This window comes from Nuphar pumila, chromosome 10, assembly GCF_984573655.1.
Source record: "Nuphar pumila chromosome 10, dmNupPumi1.hap1.1, whole genome shotgun sequence".
Classification (NCBI taxonomy): Eukaryota; Viridiplantae; Streptophyta; class Magnoliopsida; order Nymphaeales; family Nymphaeaceae; genus Nuphar; species Nuphar pumila.
Genome location: NC_143258.1, coordinates 33915309 through 33939573, shown reverse-complemented (window position 1 = coordinate 33939573; position 24265 = coordinate 33915309). Strand labels below are relative to the sequence as shown.

General features: G+C 42.7%; 1 protein-coding gene across 1 annotated transcript; it reads right to left on the bottom strand.

Annotated features, from left to right (window-relative positions):
* Window positions 1–11985: 11985 nt before the first annotated feature.
* Window positions 11986–20841, bottom strand: LOC149826631 (G-type lectin S-receptor-like serine/threonine-protein kinase RKS1). The gene is made up of 4 exons (XM_090018351.1): window positions 20662–20841; window positions 20378–20585; window positions 12648–12868; window positions 11986–12177 (listed from the first exon to the last, which is right to left on the bottom strand). The coding sequence occupies exons 1-4, from the start codon at window positions 20839–20841 to the stop codon at window positions 11986–11988; spliced, it is 801 nt and encodes a 266-aa protein (XP_089874477.1).
* Between the last annotated feature and the right edge of the window lie 3424 nt (window positions 20842–24265).

The window sequence follows — 24265 nt, the reverse complement described above, 5'->3', positions numbered from 1 at the left end:
GTTGTCATAGTGATAGTGTATTCAAAGAAGCCCAAGAAGATACGATGATCCAACCAATTCTCAAACCCTTATCTTTTTCTCTCTTTATTTTTCTCTGCCTTTTTTTCTTCTTGTATTCTGAGTCTTAGGAATTAGAGACGCTTGTAAAGGTAAAAGAGATCTCGAAATAAAGCTTTAAAATTTTTTATATCGCAATCTGAGTGTTAAAAAAATTAACATATCAAATTGGCACGGTCGGTGTGTAGCGACCCGAACCCCGATTTCCCGACCTTTGAGGAAACTTTTTTTTTTTTTGAAAACCAAAGCGCAAGCGCGGAAGAAACCAAAGGGGAAGACCAACAAGCGGGAAGCCCTGGGCGGTCACTACAGGTATGAAACAACATTTAAATGAAACAACCTTTATTAAATACATCTTTATAAAATTGTACATCCAATCCCTTATACAAAACACTGCCAGGATCCAACAAGCGAGGTTCAGAAGTGTGGGTTCGAAGTCCGCTGCAGCACATCGAGATCCACCGCACGTCGAAGTAAACCTGTATCCCCATAAAACGGGGTCAGTACTCTTTCGAGCTGGTGAGACAAACCAACATGATATGCCAAAGGTGTGGAAATCAAGAACAAGCTATACATGGTAAACGTAGCATGCCAATATACAGTATTTGAGCAGTTGCAGCATAGGCAAGTATAGAACAGTGATATCTACACATGGAGCATTATCAACAATTCCTATAGCATGCATCAAGACACGCGATTTAGCAATGAATCAACATTTGTAACAAGGTATGCATCACAGAACATAAAGTACAAGTGTATCAATATGAAAGACTGTAACTAGCATACATCAATGCAAGTAGTCAAAGCATAAGTGACTATTATGCATCACAGAACATAAAGTACAAATGAACAGTCTTGTGCATTGTGTCATAGGTGAAAAAAAACTATCCTATGATGATTCCAACATCGTATGTTATGATGCTATGATGGGACAGTTAGAAGCATTTGGCATGAAAGGCTTAACTCACAAACAGTGCCAAGGTTCCCAACCCGTACGTTGCAACCATAAGCGAGCTCATCTCGCTAACCACTCGCCAAGGAGTTCCAAGGTTGCGTAGGTCTTGCACCACTGCAATATCCATAGGCTAAATTGCATATGTCTCGCACTACTGCAATATCCATAGGCTAAATTGCATATGTCTCGCACTACTGCAATATCCATGGTGCATCTCAAGACATAGCAAACACGATTATGCCCATGTTCCTTAGTTGACAAACATACGAGATTTGTTAACATGAGTTAGTGATCACATTCATCACGCGTGTCATCTATGTACTTAAAAATTGTGTACCAACTACGCTAAGTCGAATCATGATGCATTACATCGATCCTCACACTTACATCGCATAAGTCAAAACACTTAGCGCACTTGTTGGGATATTGGATCCCACTCCAAATACACTTGCAGCCCTTTGGGCTGCAGCCTGGATGCGTGCTAAACAAGTAAAGGTGAGGCAAAAAGAAGTCCAGCTGCGGCTGGTGTTGTCAAAAACGTATCCGCCCCAAACTATCACTTGGTGCCATGGGACACCCAACCCGTACATTGCAGGCCCGGTTGGATAGAATGGCGAGGCTGCAACAGGGACAGCTATGTTGTCACAAAAACGCAGTGGCCGAGTGTTGGGTCTGTGTAGGGGCTGGTCCAGAACATGACCCCGACATGGTTCAGCAACAACGCAAGGCAGCCCAGGCCTGGACGAGACATCCACACCGGATGGGCTCAGCTACACAGAAATCGGTCCAGGTCTGGACCAATTGGTCCAGACCCAAAAGGAGGCACACTCAGATCTGAGCATGGTCTGGACCGATTGGTCCAGACCCAGCTGGCTACAACTAGCACCAAAAAAAAAAGGGAGGTGGGGGTGCAGGCCTACCGCCTGCACCCAGCTGCAGCTGCAAAGCTGCAGCCAAGGCCGAAACGCAACTTAAAAAGCAAAAAGGGCTAAATGCCCAATCCGGCTATGACCGGCCATGGCCTTTGACAGGTCTGGACCGATTCGGTCCAGACCATGTCATTGCTCAACGAAAACCCCAGCCACCCGCAATGGGCGCTGGCAAGGGGTTTTGCTCAAGTAGGACGAAGACGAGAGGAAAGAGGCAAAAAGTTAAGATAGGAAGCGATTTCCCCATGGCTCGGACTGCTTGAGCTTAAGCCAGCACCTCCAAAGGAGGTCAACCCGAACGGGTAGGTAGCTAGGCTTATGCCAAGGCGTGCCACCTTGCCAACCGAACCAGACTTTAAGAAGTCTTGCTGTTACAAAGCAAATCATGAAAAAAAATGATACTTGAAGCTTTTGAGGAAAACGAAAAGTTAAATCGTTATCTTGCAAGTCACACTTTTCCAATGCTAAAATAGGATTTAAGAAGTACTAATAAACATGCCAACGTGGAAAACCGTATGGCCTTGAGCTACAATGCCAATATTGCATGAGAAAGAAGCTTGACAACATACTTAACCGGACATTCATTATGCATGCAGTCTAATCCATTAAACATCCACAAATCCGAAGGAAAACATGTATTGGCAACTTACGAAAATGCATGAAACAAGGTGCATTTACTTATCCGAAGTCCACACTAAGCATAGGGAAAAGGAGGTGTCTCACCTTCGCGGCTTTGAATCAGCTAAAGAGATGAAGGAGGTGCTCACGGCTGGAACCACCCCACACTCACACTCACGACTTTTCTCACTCGGTTTTGGAGAAGAAGAGGAAGAAGGGGAAGAGAGAGAGGTTCCTCCAAGAAAATCGCCCAAGAGGTCCTCTCTTTCTCTCTCTTGAAATCTTAAGTACATAAGGTTTACAAAAAGGAACGACTAGGATTAAAACTCATAAGATGGAGGGCTGGAGTGCTCCACGCCCCGCCCATGGGTATCCACGCCCAATGCATGTTGAGCTTTTAAAACATTTCAGAAATCTTTCAAAAATGCCATTGCAAAGTACCTTTAATGTTTGAAAGTTTTACGAAAGAGCCACCCAAGCTCACCCAATCAGATTTTAGCATTTTGAATTGTTTTGAAACAATTACAAAAACGCCATGGGGCGCCAACCCCATGGTCCCCTTTATTGAAAAACACCTTTCATGATGAGCTTCAAGGCTCATCATGGGTTTCAAAAAGAAGAAAAGGGCAATCGTGGCCTATTTTTCAAAAGCCATGCAAAATCTTACAAGTATGCCATCCAGCTGGTCAAACCCTTGACCAACTGGTCAACCAAGTCTAAACTCGTCCTCTTAGAAGGGCGCACAAAGGATTTGGGTCCTCTAGGTGACCCGGATCCAAGATCCAAAATTTGCCAATTAATAAGTGTCAAAACAATACTTATTTAATGCCTTACAATATCAAATAAATTCCGATAAATCATTTAGTGCTGTACCAAATCTAAATTAACACGAAATGCATGAAGACTTATAAGGAAATTCTCATCCAATTGCGAGAATTAAGCGTATCACGATTCAAGTCCAAACTTGGGTCAAAACTCGTAATTCGCATGCACTGACGAGGTTTTTACGTCGTATAAGTCCCAAATTCAGGGACAACCCATAAAAATATAATATAATTTAACCCTTAAATTCTTGGAAGCTAATTCGTCCAGAATTAGACATTTCTTACTTGCACATTATATTTACGCGATTTTCAGGTCGCGAATACAAGGCAAAGAATATAAAGCATAGTCAAATTTCATCAATTCACGTGCTACTTCACAAGTACACACAAACATACATTCCAACTCAAATCACACAATAAAACAGTCAGAAATTCGCGGGTCTTACATTCTACCCTCCTTAAAAGGGATTTCGTCCGCGAAATCACGAAACAACAAGCAACAATAAAAGGGTCAGATCTCGTCTGACAACGCCTACTTGACAACAACTAAATCTGTCGGAGGCTTCTCCAAACAAAACTTGGCAATATGCCCAGGTTGGCCACACTTAAAACACTTGCCATTGAAACAAGGACAAGCTCCAAAAGCATGCTGTACATTGCATTGCCGACACTTCCTCTGAACTTCCGATCGTTGAGGTGGCTTTTGTTGGCGATTCGATTGTTGAGGTCGTCTCCGTTGGACATTCTGCTGCACTTTCTGACGCTTCCGCCTTCTAGTAGGTAGCGAGGACTCCACCACACTAGGTTTCTTCTCCGCCACAATCGTAAAAACTTGAGCCTGGTGCTCGGATTGATCTTTATCTAACAAAGTAGCTACCTCAATAGCTTCTTCGAGCGATTTAGGCCCGTTAGTGAACACCTTTGTTCTCAAAGTAGGCCTCAACCCACGAGCAAACTTCATTGCTCGATCATTCTCCGTAACGTAAACGTTCGGACAATATCGTTCCAAACAACGAAATCTTGTAGTATAATCGGATAAGGTCATCGCTCCTTGCTGCAAGTCCAGAAATTCTTGCATCTTCCTACTGCGTTCGTGCTTAGGAAAATAAGCAGAGTTAAAAACTTCCACGAATTCATCCCACGTAACAGTCGCGTCCTTGAATCTGACCGAAGAGACAGTGTCCCACCACTTCTCAGCATGGTCCTTCAAGCGATAAGTGCCAAAATCCACTTTCTTCTCTTCCGGTACATCCAGAACATGAAAAATATGTTCCATCTCACGTAACCATGACTCAGCAGCTTCAGGGTCTGTCTTACCCATAAAAGCAGGAGGATCTAACTCCATGAATCGCTTATACGTAACCGCACTACTGCTTTGCACACTCTGTGTTACATGCTGACGATTTTCGCCCATCTGATGCATTGCAGCCGCTTGCTGATGCACAACCTCTGCAAGGTTGTTCACAGTGCCCATAACAACATTGCATCTAGTCCTCCAAGTCATCTATCATTATCACAAGCAAGGTGAGTCAAAAGGTAGGTCTGAAAAACCTAGCTCACGAAACAACAATCGCAGCAACCAAACAACTATCATAAGCATAAGCACACAAAAATTCAGACAAAATTTACATCACATTCAATCGTGCAACACAACACGACGAAAGCGCGTTCTACGAATGATCTCAAATGACACCAAACAAGGTCGCTATCACTGGGAACCACTATTCTCGACGATGAATGTTAGAGAACACCACTCTAACGAAATCAGGAAAGTCATCATCACATGACAAGGCAAAAATACGAGAGTCATCTATACTCATCTAGCATCGTCACGAGACATCGTTGATCGTAACGTCATTAATCGTAACTAGTCAAGCACACCATCGTTAGGGAACCACCACCCTAGCGACATCATTAGGAAACCACCATGCTAACGGCATCGCAGAAGCGTCACCACCCCAACGATATCACTGGAGAGTCACCACTCCAATGACCTTCATTAGAGAATCACTACTCTAATGGCATCGCTAGCGAATCACCACGCTAACGGCATCGCTGAAGCATCACCACCCCAACGATATCACTGGAGAGTCACCACCCCAATGACCTTCATTAGAGAATCACCACTCTAATGGCATCGGTAGCGAATCACCACGCTAACGGCATCGCTGAAGCATCACCACCCCAACGATATCACTGGAGAGTCACCACTCCAATGACCTTCATTAGAGAATCACCACTCTAATGGCATCGCTAGCGAATCACCACGCTAACGGCATTGCTGAAGCGTCACCACCCCAACGATATCACTGGAGAGTCACCACTCCAATGACCTTCATTAGAGAATCACCACTCTAATGGCATCGCTAGCGAATCTCCACGCTAACGGCATCGCTGAAGCATCACCACCCCAACGATATCACTGGAGAGTCACCACTCTAATGACCTTCATTAGAGAATCACCACTCTAATGGCATCGCTAGCGAATCACCACGCTAACGGCATCGCTGAAGCATCACCACCCCAACGATATCACTGGAGAGTCACCACTCCAATGACCTTCATTAGAGAATCACCACTCTAATGGCATCGCTAGCGAATCACCACGCTAACGGCATCGCTGAAGCATCACCACCCCAACGATATCACTGGAGAGTCACCACTCCAATGACCTTCATTAGAGAATCACCACTCTAATGGCATCGCTAGCGAATCACCACGCTAACGGCATCGCTGAAGCATCACCACCCCAACGATATCACTGGAGAGTCACCACTCCAATGACCTTCATTAGAGAATCACCACTCTAATGGCATCGCTAGCGAATCACCACGCTAACGGCATCGCTGAAGAACTACTCCATCCAGCGGTACAGCTGACGCTACCAGGAATCACCTCCTGAGCCAACACACCACTATCCTCCAGACAGTGGTGGGGGAAACAAAATTCCCGCAATGCTCTCTCACGAGCAGCAATGCCCTGGAAATCGGTGTCGAGCCATCCCCAGAACACGACCCTTTCAGGAGTCCAATGCCATCACCGGCATCCCACACAACATGCAAAGCACGGAACAACAAATACGTTCTCATCACCAAGAACGACTGGGAAAAATGACAGTGTCAAGTATCCACCTACGGGATAAGTAAGGGCTCACTGGCACCGACGAGGCTCCTACCTCTCTGTCTAAAAATGTTCACATCAAACGAGATACCCTTCGTCAAAGACAGGACTACCACAATTCCAACGAGGTTGGAAAAGAGGGAAAACATCCACACCTGAACCTCACACGATGGTTCTCATCGAAGCCATCTCATCTATAACACGATAAGGCTAACGCTCGATAATTGCTATGACATCTCAATCGTTTCCACTAACACAACGTGGAACGAGAAGGGTGAACTATGCAAGTAGCTCCCTAAATCTTAGTCGAAAACTCCTACTCTCACCGGAGTCGACTCGATACAGCTTGGAAACTATATCCACCGGCACAAACGAACACCTAGGTTCCGATAAACGATGTCTCAAGCCTGTTACACGAGGCTTAAGCACGAAATGGGGCCTCACATCGGAAGATACCCGAAAGCACACAATTCATCAAATCAAGCAGAGCAGCTACTAAACAACAGAAACTGGGTTAGAAATACTCACAGTGCGATGGCTGATGCGTGCAGAGACTTGAACCACACTTCTTAACTCCTTTTAAAAACACTGCTCTGATACCAATTCTGTAGCGACCCGAACCCCGATTTCCCGACCTTTGAGGAAACTTTTTTTTTTTTTGAAAAACAAAGTGCAAGCGCGGAAGAAACCAAAGGGGAAGACCAACAAGCGGGAAGCCCTGGGCGGTCACTACAGGTATGAAACAACATTTAAATGAAACAACCTTTATTAAATACATCTTTACAAAATTGTACATCCAATCCCTTATACAAAACACTGCCAGGATCCAACAAGCGAGGTTCAGAAGTGTGGGTTCGAAGTCCGCTGCAGCACATCGAGCTCCACCGCACGTCAAAGTAAACCTGTATCCCCATAAAACGGGGTTAGTACTCTTTCCAGCTGGTGAGACAAACCAACATGATATGCCAAAGGTGTGGAAATCAAGAACAAGCTATACATGGTAAACGTAGCATGCCAATATACAGTATTTGAGCAGTTGCAGCATAGGCAAGTATAGAACAGTGATATCTACACATGGAGCATTATCAACAATTCCTATAGCATGCATCAAGACACGTGATTTAGCAATGGATTAACATTTGTAACAAGGTATACATCACAGAACATAAAGTACAAGTGTATCAATATCAAAGACTGTAACTAGCATACAACAATGCAAGTAGTCAAAGCATAAGTGACTATTATGCATCACAGAACATAAAGTACAAATGAACAGTCTTGTGCATTGTGTCATAGGTGAAAAAAAACTATCCTATGATGATTCCAACATCGTATGTTATGATGCTATGATGGGACAGTTAGAAGCATTTGGCATGAAAGGCTTAACTCACAAGCAGTGCCAAGGTTCCCAACTCGTACGTTGCAACCATAAGCGAGCTCATCTCGCTAACCACTCGCCAAGGAGTTCCAAGGTTGCGTAGGTCTTGCACCATTGCAATATCCATAGGCTAAATTGCATATGTCTCGCACTACTGCAATATCCATAGGCTAAATTGCATATGTCTCGCACTACTGCAATATCCATGGTGCATCTCAAGACATAGCAAACACGATTATGCCCACGTTCCTTAGTTGACAAACATACGAGATTTGTTAACATGAGTTAGTGATCACCTTCATCACGCGTGTCATCTATGTACTTAAAAATTGTGTACCAACTACGCTAAGTCGAATCATGATGCATTACATCGATCCTCACACTTACATCGCATAAGTCAAAACACTTAGCGCACTTGTTGGGATATTGGATCCCACTCCAAACACACTTGCAGCCCTTTGGGCTGCAGCCCGGATGCGTGCTAAACAAGTAAAGGTGAGGCAAAAAGAAGTCCAGCTGCGGCTGGTGTTGTCAAAAACGTATCCGCCCCAAACTATCACTTGGTGCCATGGGACACCCAACCCGTACATTGCAGGCCCGGTTGGATAGAATGGCGAGGGTGCAACAGGGACAGCTATGTTGTCACAAAAACGCAGTGGCCGAGTGTTGGGTTTGTGTAGAGGCTGCTCCAGAACATGACCCCGACATGGTTCAGCAACAACGCAAGGCAGCCCAGGCCTGGACGGGACATCCAGACCGGATGGGCTCAGCTACACAGAAATCGGTTCAGGTCTGGACCAATTGGTCCAGACCCAAAAGGAGGCACACTCAGATCTGAGCATGGTCTGGACCGATTGGTCCAGACCCAGCTGGCTACAACTAGCACCAAAAAAAAAAGGGAGGTGGGGGTGCAGGCCTACCGCCTGCACCCAGCTGCAGTTGCAAGGCTGCAGCCAAGGCCGAAACGCAACTTAAAAAGCAAAAAGGGCTAAATGCCCAATCCGGCTATGACCGGCCATGGCCTTTGACAGGTCTGGACCGATTCGGTCCAGACCATGTCATTGCTTAACGAAAACCCCAGCCACCCGTAATGGGCGCTGGCAAGGGGTTTTGCTCAAGTAGGACGAAGACGAGAGGAAAGAGGCAAAAAGTTAAGATAGGAAGCGATTTCCCCATGGCTCGGACTGCTTGAGCTTAAGCCAGCACCTCCAAAGGAGGTCAACCCGAACGGGTAGGTAGCTAGGCTTATGCCAAGGCGTGCCACCTTGCCAACCGAACCAGACTTTAAGAAGTCTTGCTGTTACAAAGCAAATCATGAAAAAAAATGATACTTGAAGCTTTTGAGGAAAACGAAAAGTTAAATCGTTATCTTGCAAGTCACACTTTTCCAATGCTAAAATAGGATTTAAGAAGTACTAATAAACATGCCAACGTGGAAAACCGTATGGCCTTCAGCTACAATGCCAATATTGCATGAGAAAGAAGCTTGACAACATACTTAACCGGACATTCATTATGCATGCAGTCTAATCCATTAAACATCCACAAATCCGAAGGAAAACATGTATTGGCAACTTACGAAAATGCATGAAACAAGGTGCATTTACTTATCCGAAGTCCACACTAAGCATAGGGAAAAGGAGGTGTCTCACCTTCGCGGCTTTGAATCAGCTAAAGAGATGAAGGAGGTGCTCACGGCTGGAACCACCCCACACTCACACTCATGACTTTTCTCACTCGGTTTTGGAGAAGAAGAGGAAGAAGGGGAAGAGAGAGAGGTTCCTCCAAGAAAATCGCCCAAGAGGTCCTCTCTTTCTCTCTCTTGAAACCTTAAGTACATAGGGTTTACAAAAAGGAACAGCTAGGATTAAAACTCATAAGATGGAGGGCTGGAGTGCTCCATGCCCCACCCATGGGTATCCACGCCCAATGCATGTTGAGCTTTTAAAACATTTCAGAAATCTTTCAAAAACGCCATTGCAAAGTACCTTTAATGTTTGAAAGTTTTACGAAAGAGCCACCCAAGCTCACCCAATCAGATTTTAGCATTTTGAATTGTTTTGAAACAATTACAAAAACGCCATGGGGCACCAACCCCATGGTCCCCTTTATTGAAAAACACCTTTCATGATGAGCTTCAAGGCTCATCATGGGTTTCAAAAAGAAGAAAAGGGCCAATCGTGGCCTATTTTTCAAAAGCCATGCAAAATCTTACAAGTATGCCATCCAGCTGGTCAAACCCTTGACCAACTGGTCAACCAAGTCTAAACTCGTCCTCTTAGAAGGGCGCACAAAGGATTTGGGTCCTCTAGGTGACCCGGATCCAAGATCCAAAATTTGCCAATTAATAAGTGTCAAAACAATACTTATTTAATGCCTTACAATATCAAATAAATTCCGATAAATCATTTAGTGCTGTACCAAATCTAAATTAACACGAAATGCATGAAGACTTATAAGGAAATTCTCATCCAATTGCGAGAATTAAGCGTATCACGATTCAAGTCCAAACTTGGGTCAAAACTCGTAATTCGCATGCACTGACGAGGTTTTTACTTCGTATAAGTCCCAAATTCGGGGACAACCCATAAAAATATAATATAATTTAACCCTTAAATTCTTGGAAGCTAATTCGTCCAGAATTAGACACTTCTTATTTGCACATTATATTTACGCGATTTTCAGGTCGCGAATACAAAGCATAGTCAAATTTCATCAATTCACGTGCTACTTCACAAGTACACACAAACATACATTCCAACTCAAATCACACAATAAAACACTCAGAAATTTGCGGGTCTTACACGGTGAGACCTTCACCTGTCTCTCATCTCCCTCTAAGAACTGCAACAATGGTAAAAAGAAACAAAAGTGTAAAGATCAAGTTATAATGATCGCAAGCTAATTAAATGGCACCAACACTTCACATATTTCTGCATACATGGACCGTTTCTGCATAAATTAAAAATTATAATTTTATTTACTCGCCATAAATGCAATAAGCATTAAAGAATGAAGGGGGTTCACCCCTTATTTATATACAAATGAGAGAGAAGAGACCATCCAGCCATTGGACTAGATCCAACGGCGTTTGACTTGGACCTATTTTGATGGCTATAATGACTAGCCATTGGACTAAAACCTATCAGCTAGTCCTAGTTAACTCTGAGTTGACTAAAATAAATAAAATAAAAAATAAATATTAATAAAATTATATATGTATATATATAAATATATAAATATATAAATATATAAATATATATACAAAAATTATATATTTACAGTAACTATGAGCCAAATTTTGCAAAACCCCATGTAAGAGGATATTGAGATATGTCAAGGGCACTGGATCATAGATTAAGAATTTTGTCCAAAAGTATTTTAAATCTTTATGCTTTCTATGATGCAAATTGAGTTGCATGCCAGCTTGTCATCAATGTAGTTTCTGGATAAGAGGGAGAGAGAGAGAGAGCAATCAGAAGCTGTAGTTTCTTTCAAAATCTTGTAAACAAAAAGCATCACTGGTTCACATGTTATTGGTGTTAGCCCCGTATTGTAGGATCTTGCCATGAAGTTAAGTAGATTGCAGTTTATCCAATAGAGACTTTTATTTGGTGAAAGATGAGGCTAATTAATCTGCCCATTAGAGCCGCCAGCACGCTCCTGTATATGATTGCTGCTACCTTGACAAAGTTTCAGCAACTGCACTGTTACTTGTAGAGAAACCGTTCGTACTGGTTGATGGATTGCTCAAATCAGCACTTGTAGAGAAACTGTTGGTGTTGGTTGATGGATTACTCAAACCGGTGACAGTTCTGAAAACCAGAGGGGGTTGTGTGGGAATTGGAAGGGCCGCAGAGTCGCTTCCAAGCATGTTTATAATGGCTGGCATTGTGGGTCTATTTGCAGGGTCCTCTTGAACACAGAGTAAGGCAATGCGTATGCATCTCACTATTTGGCTTGTTGGTATTGATTCTCCAATCATTGGATCTATTAGCTCTGATTCTCTTCCATTGCGCCATAGGGTCCATGTCTGTAAGTGGATTTCATTAGCCACTTTGTGTGTGCGTGTGTGTTTCAGAGTGAGAGAGAGAGATGCATGACTTACATATCCGACCAGACCATGACCCAGCTGGGAAAGATGAAATCCACTGTTTGTTTGGCCATTGACAATTCTAAGAGCAGAACGCCGAAGCTATAGACATCTGATTTGACAGAAAACAGCCCATCCATGGCATACTCTGGAGCCATGTATCCACTGTGTGAAAAAACAAGAAAATATCTCATAAGAGTTCTGTGTAAAGAGATGGTTAACAAAGATACATATGCAAGAAGCAGAGTCAGATTGATGCAAGCAACTAAAAATAGCACGAGATAGCATACAAAGTAATGACGTTCTCTTAATAATAAAATTAATTAAACTTTTAAAGGCCGTAAAACTTAGCACTAGAGGGCTATTTTTAGCAGCAAAGGATGTGGCAAGCTACAAATAGTTCCCTTCAGAAACAATTACTCATCATAAATGTTTATCACCATTTTATTCCTTCGACTCTGATGTTAGATCCCCTTAATTTTCTATCTTATCCTATCCTATCCGACCTTTCTAGAAAAATGGTTGCATCCCACTTCTTAATTGCTTCTTTATTTCAGTAATAGTACCTCTCTGCTTATAATCATGAGGTGTAAAGTTATGTAGGTTTTAACTTGCTACAGTGTTCTCTTGCACAATCTCTTGTTCTTTTGAATAATATGAGAATAAAATTAATGTTAATGCCTTTGGGGTCGTTATCTCCACTGAAGATTTTAGCCATTCCAAAGTCAGAAATCTTTGCTTTCATCTGCTCATCCAACAAGATGTTGCCTGCTTTGAGATCCCGATGAATGGCATTGAGCCGGGAATCCTGATGAAGATAGAGAATCCCCCTTACAGTTCCCATGATGATCTCGAATTGCTTCTCCCAATCCAGTGATTTACGCTTCTGTTTATCTACAACAACCCAAAAAACTGATTACTTCCACCCCCTCCACGCACAAACATACAATATACTTACACTTTTGGAAGCTCCATTGGGAACCGAGGCCTGATCCAATACACAACCCGAGTATTTTGCTAAGCACTCAGTCCACTGGATCAAGGGCTCTCGCCCTAAGGAGAAGTTGTACTGTATTCGGGCTCAAAACTCTATGTACCCTCTTTAATACGGGGCTCCCCCGTTTTTTATGCTCCCCTAGTAGAAGGTGTTCTGCCTCCAAACACTGGATCTGCTCCTGTCCTAAGGAAATGGTGGGCCTCAGAGGCCATGTGGCAGCCACCTGAAGAAGGGAGCTCCGCGAATGGAGGCCACTGGCCACCACCTTGGGAAGGGTGGGCCCCAAACCCCGGCATATATGGAAGCCACATGAAGGGTGGGCCCAGCCCTCTAGCTCATATGGCAGCCCCAACCCCGACTAGTGAGTCTGCTCTCTTAGGAACTGGCTTATTGGCTATAGAGCTGATTGGTGTCATTTGTTGGGTTAAATCACCACGTTGGTGCTTCCCCACATGAATGTGTTCCTTCCGTTAAACCAGCAATCAGAGAGAACGGTTACTCAAACCGTTCCCATTTTGTGCTTATAAATGAGGGTTTCATAAGCAACCCTGGAGAGTGCGAAAATACAGAAGTTCAAGAAGGGAAGAGGTCGACTTACCGTCCGCATACAGTGGCCTGCGCTTGTGGTGGCTGCGGACAGGCTAAGTTGAAGAGCGCCCTTCTCCGGCAACATCCTCCACCCTCCGTCAATGGCAGCCTCAGGTACGCTGTCTGTTTTTTTTTTGTTTTTGTTATGCAGGGCCACCACCTTACAGGATGCCGGAATGGTAGCCATCGCCGGAAATTTCCCAGCCGCACCCTACATTGGGTTATGGGCCCACCACGCTTCCGCTGCGCGGTGTGCTTCGGTTTGACCAGCAACGCAGGTCACCGTGGGGTGATCCTGCTGCTGGTCACCGGCGCCTGTCGCCGGCACCGGCGACTGTCGCCGTTGGGCGACAGATTGATAAAAAAAAAAAAAGACTTACCTCTGTTTTTTGGAGGTTTTCCTGTCGGCGAGGTCCCCGCCGGCGTCTTTTATTTTCTCCATCCGCCATTAGTAGGCTGCAGGAGCCGTCGCCGGCGACTATTGAGTCACCGGATTTCTGAAGTCTTCTGAGGCATCGTTTTTGGCTGGTGGATGGCTGCTTTCGTCGAAGAAGTAGCGCCATCAAGCGGCGGCATTGGTCGCCGGCGAACGGCGGCATTGGTTGCCGGCAGGGGCCGGCGATAATCGACGGCAGGCGGCGTGGGTCGCCGACCGGCGACATTGGTCGCCGGCAATGAAAAAGGGGAAAACCCCTTATTTCTGAAAATATCGGGGTTTTCTGCCCTTTTTTCTTTAATGACAGGAACCGGATCGGGTCCGGTATTGGGTCGGACTCGGATCCGGTCATTACCGGGTCTGACCCGGATCTGGTCATTACCGGGTCCGACCCGGATCCAACTGTACCGGGTCCGACCCAGATCTAGACTGTATCGGGTCCGACCCGGATCTGAAATGTACCAGGTCCGACCCGAATCCAGTCAGTACCGGGTCCGACCCGGATCTAGACTGTATCGGGTCCGACCCGGATCCGAAATGTAACGGGTCCGACCCAGATCCGGTCAGTACCGGGTCCGACCCGGATCCGGTCAGTACCGGGTATGACCCGGATCTAGTTGCAATTGGGTCTGACCCAGATCCGGTATGTACCGAGTCCGAACCGGATCTAGTTGCAACCAGGTCAGACCCGGATCCAGATCATACCGGGTCCGACCTGGATCCGGACTGTACCGGGTGTGACCCGGATCCGGATAACCCCGGGTCTGACCCGGATCCAGTTAGCAGTCGGGTCTGACTCGGATCCAGAAGGGTCCAGGCACTATTTGGCCTGAACCGGATCAGGGACTGACTCAGTCCCCTTCCAGGACCGGTTCAGAGCCGTTTTTGGCCAGTTCCTTTCAGTTTCTCACCGGTTCCGAGATGCTAAGACCCTGTTTTCTTAGATATAAGAAAATACACAGATTTTGGCATACGGTTATAGGGTTTTATGAACTTTTTGTTCATATTTGACCCACTTCATAACGTTCAGAACCGGTTCGGACCCTTGGATGACCGGTTCGGGGCTGTTTCAGACCGGTTCAGAGTGCTTTAAGACTGGTTCGTGGAACATATGACAGGTTCATTCAGTTTTAGAACCATTTCGAGAGTCATATGTCTGGTCCATTCGGTTTACAAACCATTTTAAGATATAATTTTGCATATTAGCATTAAGGATAGTTAGATGAATCAGTGTTTTCATGTCACCAATGTGACTGAATACACGTGAGTCATAAATAAATTTTATACTATCATACAGTTCCTAAGCCGATATGCACATTGTACTTAGATTCATGAAACGATAGACGACCCAAAGGTAGTTTTATCGTGTTTGGAATTTAAGTAGAGTAGAATAAGGTAAATGCGTCGAGATACATCACACATGAGTATCCAAAGGTACCTTGTGTTAATGGTCTATCTTCACAAGAACCTTAGTTTTACCGAATATGGTTGGTAGGCGAAGTGGTTTCGCGTGTCAGAGCTCTTACCAAAGTAGGACTCTGATGACCCCCTACACTCGTCTGGAAAGAAGCATATCAAGGGCCTTTATCATTTTGCTTTTTCCACTAAAGTTTTAGTCTCGTATGAATGTTTTTTGATACGTGTTTTTTTTGTCATGCAATTTCTAGTTTTGTGATTTTAGATGGCTCTAGCTCTATACCTTTTCTAGATGGATCTAATTTTAGTGATTGAAAAGAAACTGTTTTATTTGCATTAGGGTATATGGATCTAGATCTGGCCCTAAGGATAGATGAACCCGCTGCCCTCACTGATCAGAGTATTGCTGATCAAAAGATTTCTTTTGAGAAGTGGGAGCGCTCGAATAGACTTAGCTTGTTGCTTTTGCAATCTAAAGTAGCTAAGAACATTCGGAGTGCTATCCCACAATGCAGAACAGTGAGGGAATTCATGAATGCCATTGAGGCACAGTTTATGAGTTCAAACAAGGCCAGAGCCAGTACCCTGATGTCAAAACTGATATATATGAAATATACTGGAGGGGGAAACATTCGCCAGCACATTTTGGAGATGAGAAACATAGCGTCTCAGCTGAATGACATGAAGCTCACCATCTCGGATTCTTTCCTAGTGCATTTAGTTCTAACGTCCTTACCTTTGGAATACGGACCTTTCAAAATCTCGTACAACACACATAATGATGAATGGACATTTAATGAATTCATGTCCAAGTGTGTTGAAGAAGAAGAGAGGATGAAAGGTGAGAAGGTGCAGAGTGCACATATGGCTTCTCATATGTCCAAAGTAGGACCAAGAAAGAATGCATTTAAGAGAAATGCTAGGAAGAAGCCAGCTGGGGATAAGTCATCCCAAGATAAGCAATCCAACTCTGCTCCCATAAAGTGCTTCTTTTGCAAGAAGGGACACATAAAGGCAGATTGCATAAAGTACAAGAAATGGTTGGAAAAGAGAGGTAATTTGTCATTTGTTTCTCATGAATGTAATTTATTACAAATTCCTGAAAATAGCTGGTGGATTGATTCTGGTGCTAGTATTCATATTTCCAACTGTCTACAGCTGTTCCTGAGCAGAAGGGAACCAACAATGCATGAGAAAAACATCTATTCGGGAAACAAGATGTGTTCACATGTGAAAGGTGTTGGAACCTGCAGGATTACTCTAGATACGGGCGTAGTTTTAGATCATCATGATGTCTTTTATATTTCATCGTATAGTAGAAACTTAATTTCAATTTCAAAGTTGGATAAATTTGGATATTGTTTTAAGTTTGAAAATTCCAAAATGTTCATATTCAGAAATTCAATTGAAATTGGTTTTGCATCAGTTTATGATGGTTTATATAGATTGAATGTGAAGATCCGAACTCAGAAGTCTTTGACTTCTGAATACGCATTGGTTGGAAATAAACGTAGCATGACAGATGATAAATCTTACATGCTTTGGCATCGAAGGTTAGGTCATATCTCTGAAAAGAGAATAAAGAGACTGGTAAATGAAGGGATCTTGCAATCTCTAGATTTTACTGACAATGACCCATGTGTTGATTGCATAAAGGCTAAGCATACAAATACATATAAAGAGGGTGCCAAACGCAGTAGTGAGATATTAGAAATAGTCCATACGGATGTATGCGGACCGTTTTCTCCCTGTTACACAGGCAAAAAGTATTTCGTCACCTTTATTGATGACTATTATCGGTATATGTATCTCTACTTGATTTTCGAAAAATCTGATGTTTTTCAGATGTTTAAGGAATTTATAAAAGAAGTAGAGAAACAAACCGATAAGGTTATTAAAATAGTCAGGTCTGATAGAGGTGGCGAATATTATGGTAGATTTACTGAGATGGGGCAAAGGGAAGGACCATTAGCACGATTTCTTAAAGAGGAAGGCATTGTGCCTCAATATACCATGCCTAGTAGTGCTTATCAGAATGGTGTAGCTGAAAGGAGAAATCGTACGCTTAAAGAAATGGTCAGGGCTATGTTGAATTATTCAACACTTCCCATAAAGTTGTGGGGTGAAGCCTTAAGGACTGTTGTGCATATTTTGAATAAGGTTCCTACGAAATCTGTGCCTAAAACTCCTTACGAGCTGTGGACAGGTAGGAAACCATCACTGTCTTATATGCACATATGGGGATGTCCTGCAGAGGCTAAACTGTATAACCCCCACATTAAAGCCTTTGATCCAAGAACAACCAGTGGATATTTCATTGGTTATCCAGAAAGATCAAAAGAGTATAGGTTTTATTGCCCATCTCACTCACCACAAATTGTTGAAACGGATAAGGCTAAATTCCTAGAAGATGGTTCAGTAGGATTAAGTGCACTTCAAAGCATTGGTTTTGAGGAAATACAGGATCCAGTTTCATCACCTGTTAAGGAAAACATCGAAAGATACCACATTGTTATTCCTAATGATGGTGTGGTTGATCATTCGATTGTTAATGCACAAATCCAAAGTGAACCTATTGTGGACAATGCGGAAGAGCACGAGCATGATGATCAGGTTCCATCTGAGCCTGAGGAACGACCTGTTTGGAGATCCACAAGGATTAGGAGATCTGCCATACATCCTGATTATGTGGTGTACCTTCAGGAGCCTGGTGATTTCATAGATATGGATGATGACCCGTTGACTTTTATGGAAGCTGTTGAAAGCAAACAATCTTTGCACTGGATTGAAGCCATGAAAGAAGAGTTAGACTCTATGGCTAAAAATCAAGTGTGGGATCTTGTCACGTTACCTAAAGGAGTAAAGCCCGTAGGGTGTAAATGGGTCTTTAAGACCAAGAAAGACTCCAAAGGTAACATAGAGAGACATAAAGCAAGATTGGTTGCTAAAGGATTCACCCAGATGGAGGGCATTGACTATAATGAGACATTCTCTCCTGTCTCAACTAAGGAGTCAATGAGGATTATTCTGGCCCTTGTAGCTCATTTTGACTTAGAGCTACATCAAATGGATGTGAAAACAGCGTTCCTCAACGGGGATCTGAATGAAGAGGTATACATGGAACAACCTCTTGGTTTCTCTGAAAATGATCGTTTGGTTTGTAAGCTTAACAAATCAATATATGGACTTAAACAGGCCTCCCGACAATGGTATATTAAATTTTTCCAAGTCATTGTGACTTTCGGGTTTACAGAAAACATTATTGATCAATGTATATACCTTAAGGAAAGTGGGAGTAAGTTCATTATATTGATCTTGTATGTGGATGACATTTTACTTGCAACCAACGATATAAAGTTGCTTTCACAGACAAAACAGTTTCTTACATCACATTTTGATATGAAAGATATGGGTGAGGCTGCTTATGTTCTTGGCATTGAGATTCGTCGAGACCGAGCAAAAGGGTTTTTAGGCCTCTCCCAAAGATCCTATATAGAAAATGTGTTAAAGCGATATGGGATGGAGAATTGTTCTCCTACTTCTACACCCATATCAAAAGGTGACAAGCTGAGCCTAAAGGATTGTCCACAGAACGATATTGACAAAGCACAGATGAGTGCTTATCCATATGCATCAGTTGTTGGCAGCTTGCAGTATGTACAGACATGTTCTCAACCAGATATTTCTTTTGCAGTAGGGGTACTTGGCAGATTTCAGTCTAATCCAGGTTTACCCCATTGGAAGGCTGCCAAGAAAGTCTTGCGGTACTTGCAAGGGACAAAAGACTATATGTTAACGTATCATAAAGTTGATCACCTCGAGGTCATTGGCTACTCAGATGCGGATTTAGGAGGATGCCTGGATAGTAGAAAGTCTACTACTGGGTACGTCTTCTTACTTGCTGGGGGAGCGATCTCTTGGAGGAGTGGAAAGCAGACGACCACTGCTGCCCACACCATGGAGGCAGAATTCATTGCATTGTACGAGACTACTTCGCAGGTTATATGGTTAAAGAACTTCATATCACAGTTAAAGGTGATTGATTCCATTGGGAAGCCACTGAAGGTCTACTATGATAATGAAGTTGTGGTGTCCTTTTTGAATAACAACAAAAGTACTACGTCATGCAAGCATATGGAATTGAAGTATTTTGTTGTTAAAGAAAAGACGGAGAATCATTTAGTGCATATTGTCAATATTGGTACCAAAGAGATGATCGTTGATCCTCTTACTAAAGGGCTAGCACCGGGATTATATTCCGAACATGTAATGAGGATGGGATTGTTAAACTCTTTTTGACATATGCATATAAATAAAGTGATCACTTTCAGTCTTTTTTTATTCTCATTATGGTTGTTATTAATCTCATAAGGATTAGAGATTCAACTAAGAACCTTTAGAATAGAATATAAAGGTCATTCTATTCATCAAGTTATTCTCATAAGGTTTTCTGGTTAAAAGATTTATCGTCGGAACAAGTGGAAGAATGTTGGGTTAAATCACCACGTTGGTGGTGGTTACCCACGATGTGGGTAACGCTTCCCCACATGAATGTGTTCCTTCCGTTAAACCAACAATCAGAGGGAACAGTTACTCAAACCGTTCTCATTTTTTGCTTATAAAAGAGGGTTTCATAAGCAACCCTGGAGAGTGCGAAAATATAGAAGTTCAAGGAGGGAAGAGGTCGACTTACCGTCCGCATACAGTGGCCTGCACTTGTGGTGGCTGCGGATAGGCTAAGTTGAAGAGCGCCCTTCTCCGGCAACGTCCTCCACCCTCCGTCAATGGCAGCCTCAGGTACACTGTCTGTTTTTTTTTGTTTTTGTTATGCAGGGCCACCACCTTACAGGATGCCGGAATGGTAGCCGTCGCCGAAAATTTCCCAGCCGCACCCTACATCATTGTGTCAGTTTCCTTAGAATGGTGCAAGTCTGAAAAGGGTACTCAGCAGAGATGGTTATATTACCATTAAGAAATGCATCGAGGCTACCGTGGGGCATGAATTCATAGATAAGCATCTTTTCTCCCCTCTCCACACAACAGCCCAAGTGCCTAACCAAGTTTTTGTGTTGAAGCCTTGCAATCAGTACAACTTCATTCATAAACTCCTTAAGACCCTGCCCAGAACCTTGGGAAAGCCTTTTCACTGCTACTAGCCACCCACTTGGTTCACCCTAAAAGGAATAAAATTTGATTCAGTTGATACTCCATTGTAAATATAAGATGCAGACTGATATTATATTGAAATACCTTGTATACAGGGCCAAATCCTCCTCGCCCATGCTTATTGTCCTCTGAGAAATTGTGGGTAGCTGCTTGTATAATCTTTAGGCTGAATTGAGGTAGCTCATGGTCTCTTTCATCCTTACCGAGGCTGCCGAAGTCTAGTGAAGGGATCTCACTGCTATATCTTCTTTGATCCTCTGTCATAGAGCCAAGGAAAATGGAAGTGGCTTATAATAAATATGAGCCATGTAAAACAACATGCAAAATCTAGCTTTTGCCGGTTGGACTCGCCATTATCTTTTCTCTTTCGCCAGAGAAACAACACAAAAGCTCCCAGCACAAGCACGGCCATGGCGGAGCAAATGATAATCACAATTCTCCTTTTCTTACCTCCTAAACAAACATGCCAATGCCATTAATCCTGCCTAGTTATTATCAGTATTAGATGGAAAAGTCTCTCATAAAAAATAATGCAAAGTATATATGGAAAGGTTTAGAAGATTCCCAGGTTGTTTCCAAACATGATGTTATATGGAAACACTAACTACCATTTTCAGAGAATTGATCTTCGGCTCATGGAAAAATAAGTAATTGCATGTAAGATGAAACATATTGCCGAAGTCCACGGAAAGATTATTACCATCTGCTCAAAGTGAGTGAATTATTTTGATTTTTGGTTCATGTAAATATAAGTGATTCCACATTATTATTATTATTGTTATTATTATTATTTAATTCATAGCATCCAATGTTTTACGGTAAATGAAAGGCATTCTTAACTAATATTTAAAAATGCTCTTTTTCTCTCATATTTATTGGAACTAGGCTCTGGTTGTTAAGTTGTGACTTGAACATGAAATGTGTGAGTCCCACTTGCACATATGATGACTCTTTCTTGACATAGTTTTTTTTATTATTCATGGTAATGGATTTGAAAAGAAAGCACATATTGGAGATTTCTTGTGCATTAAAAAAAAAAGACAAGGAAAGAGAGGAATTCTGTTTTTTGGATAGTGTCAGCATTAATTGAAGAGAGGAGACGAGTCTTCTAATAGTACTGGGCTTCTCTTGAGGGTTTTGAGAGAGAGAGAGAGAGTCTTTTGGTGTTGAGAAAGATATTCTCGCTTGGATTTTAGAAAGGTTGCATTGCATAGTTAGATCACATGCATTGGTACAACTTCCGGTTATTAAAGACAGCTTTTTGTTTGTTCTCTTTTCTTTTTTTTATTTTTGGAAAGGCAAACTGGGGTTAGGCAGACCCCTACCAGATATCTCTTAAGCCCCTTGTGACAGAGGGATTCAAACCTGGGCCTTCAGGTTGGTACAGAACCCCACTTAACACATGGGATACCACCTCTGCGGTCTGGTTTTTTTTTTCTGCTTACATGGTTATTGGGCTTTCTTCAATAATAAAGTTCTCGGTACTCTCCTAACAGACGTAGGCTGTGTATGGTTTGTTTCTTTGTTGGTTATATTGTTTTTGTGTGTTCTCTAAACTATTTCATCCAACCTGGCTGGGACATCAAAACTACAACACTGGTTTCATGCAATTAAAAAAAAAATCTAGGTTTCATTAAATGGGATTTACATTTGAATTTTTTTTATTTTGTTACTTTGAGGGCCATTTCTTGGCGCAATAGCAAAGTGCATGGGCTGCTAGTGAGAGATCATAGGTTCCTGGTGCAGTCAATTTTCTTGCTAATGTAGAAGGTTAAGGTCTCCAGTTCCCCTCTTCCTAGCACCATAGAGCACGGGATCTCAATGGGCATTGACCCTTTTGTTTTTTTACGGGTGCAACTTCTTGTCACCCCCAACTGTATTGATTTTTTAATTTCCTTTTAAAGCATTCCTCCAATTTTTGGGAAAAAATCAAGATCTTCTATGCAAGAAGAGATTCTCTAGGGTAAATTGTCAAACAAGGGTCTACTATATATTAAGTCCTTTTTTTAGAGATTATGCCGAAAATAGTTAGATTCAGGTAAAATTATCATTGAACGACGCACCTTTAGACTCATATTTTAAAAGAAGTTCCATACCTTTTGAAAAGGCATTACCAAAACTTTCCACTAAAACTGTCAATTAGAGACCCTAAGTTAATTTCATGCTTAAAATCAAAATCAGTGCGGAGATAAAGTCAAGAATGAAGGGCAGGAGGTCAAGACCTTGTCCCCCCGCCCTGCCCGGTCCAATGTCATCCTTAATCATATCAAATAAAAGCAAGACAACGCCACCTACAAGTCATCAATATACGCACAAGGTAGAGTTACATATATATCCCAGTTTCTGAAATCTCTCAAAAGCCGGTATAATCCCGAAAAAATATAGCATTTTTTTCAAAATATCACCTATTTTGAAAAAATTGCATTTTTTTATTGCCGTATTATCACGCTATTAGCGTGGTATTCATATTTTTATATATATTTTTTAGAAATTTGTGTTTTTATGTATTTATATGCTTTTTAATTTAAACATGCCTACATTTTTCGGAGAATTTTTGGAGGAAAACAGATGTTTTAATTTAAGAAAATTTTTATTCAGGGGCCATTAACCTTTCGACCCTAATGTCAAATATGGGCCATACGTTTCTGAAAATTCAAATATTTACCATTTTTTTTTAAACTGTCAAATAGGACCTCAGGTCAACACTCATCATAATGGAAAAGGTGAGTCTTTTTGGTTTCTTGCATTATCCTTTGAAAGCTGCAAAGTACTTATGCTCATAAAAAGGAAAAGGAAAAAGTAAACAGTGAACTTTAAATGATGATGGACATTATTCTAATTGACTTATGATTTAATGTGAGTTAAAGGACAATAATAAAATACATGCCTTGGTTGACAGCAGTGTTGTTAAAAACGCGCCTCAAGGTGCAAAAAGTGCGCCTCGCCTCGAGGCGAGGCCCTTTTTGCCTTGAGGTGCACTTAAAAAGCGCAACATCCTCAAGGCGTACGCCTCATGCGCCTTGAGGCGTACGCCTTGAGGCGAGGCGAGCCTCAAACTGAGGCGCGTATTAAGAAATCGGATGGCCCGGACCCGAGATCGACCCGGATTCGGGCCCGTATTCTCGAAAGATCGAGAACCTGTCTTTAAAAAAGGCAGGCGCTTCGGGGCGAGAGAAAGCCCTTGCCCCTTCTCTCTCCACTCCGTCCCCTCTCGTCCCCCGCCACTACTCGCCGCCGGCCACCACTCTTCCACCTTCTTCTTCCCTCTGCTGAGAAGCCATCGGTGACCCGCCGGCCACCACTCACCATCGGCCAGCGACTCACCGCCACCGCCGTCCCTTCCGGCGACCTCTGCGCTTTCCGGTGACAGGTAAGATCTGTGTGTTTTTCCCCAGCTTCTTCTTTTGTCATTTGTTCTTTGTGAAACCGTGTAACCTACGTTTATGGGGAACCCGACTCCACTCATCCCTATATCATCCTCTGTGGTCATAACTCCCTCTGGGATCTCATTGGTACTAAGTTATTTTGATCAATCTGGCCCTATCGATGGGTTCAACACGGTTGATTTAATAGAAATCAATATTTTGATAGTGTTCTTTAACAAAAAAAAAACATGATTTTCAATTTATTTTGACAGTGTTCTTTAACAAAAAAACCATGTTTTTATTAATGGTTATTGATTTTTGAA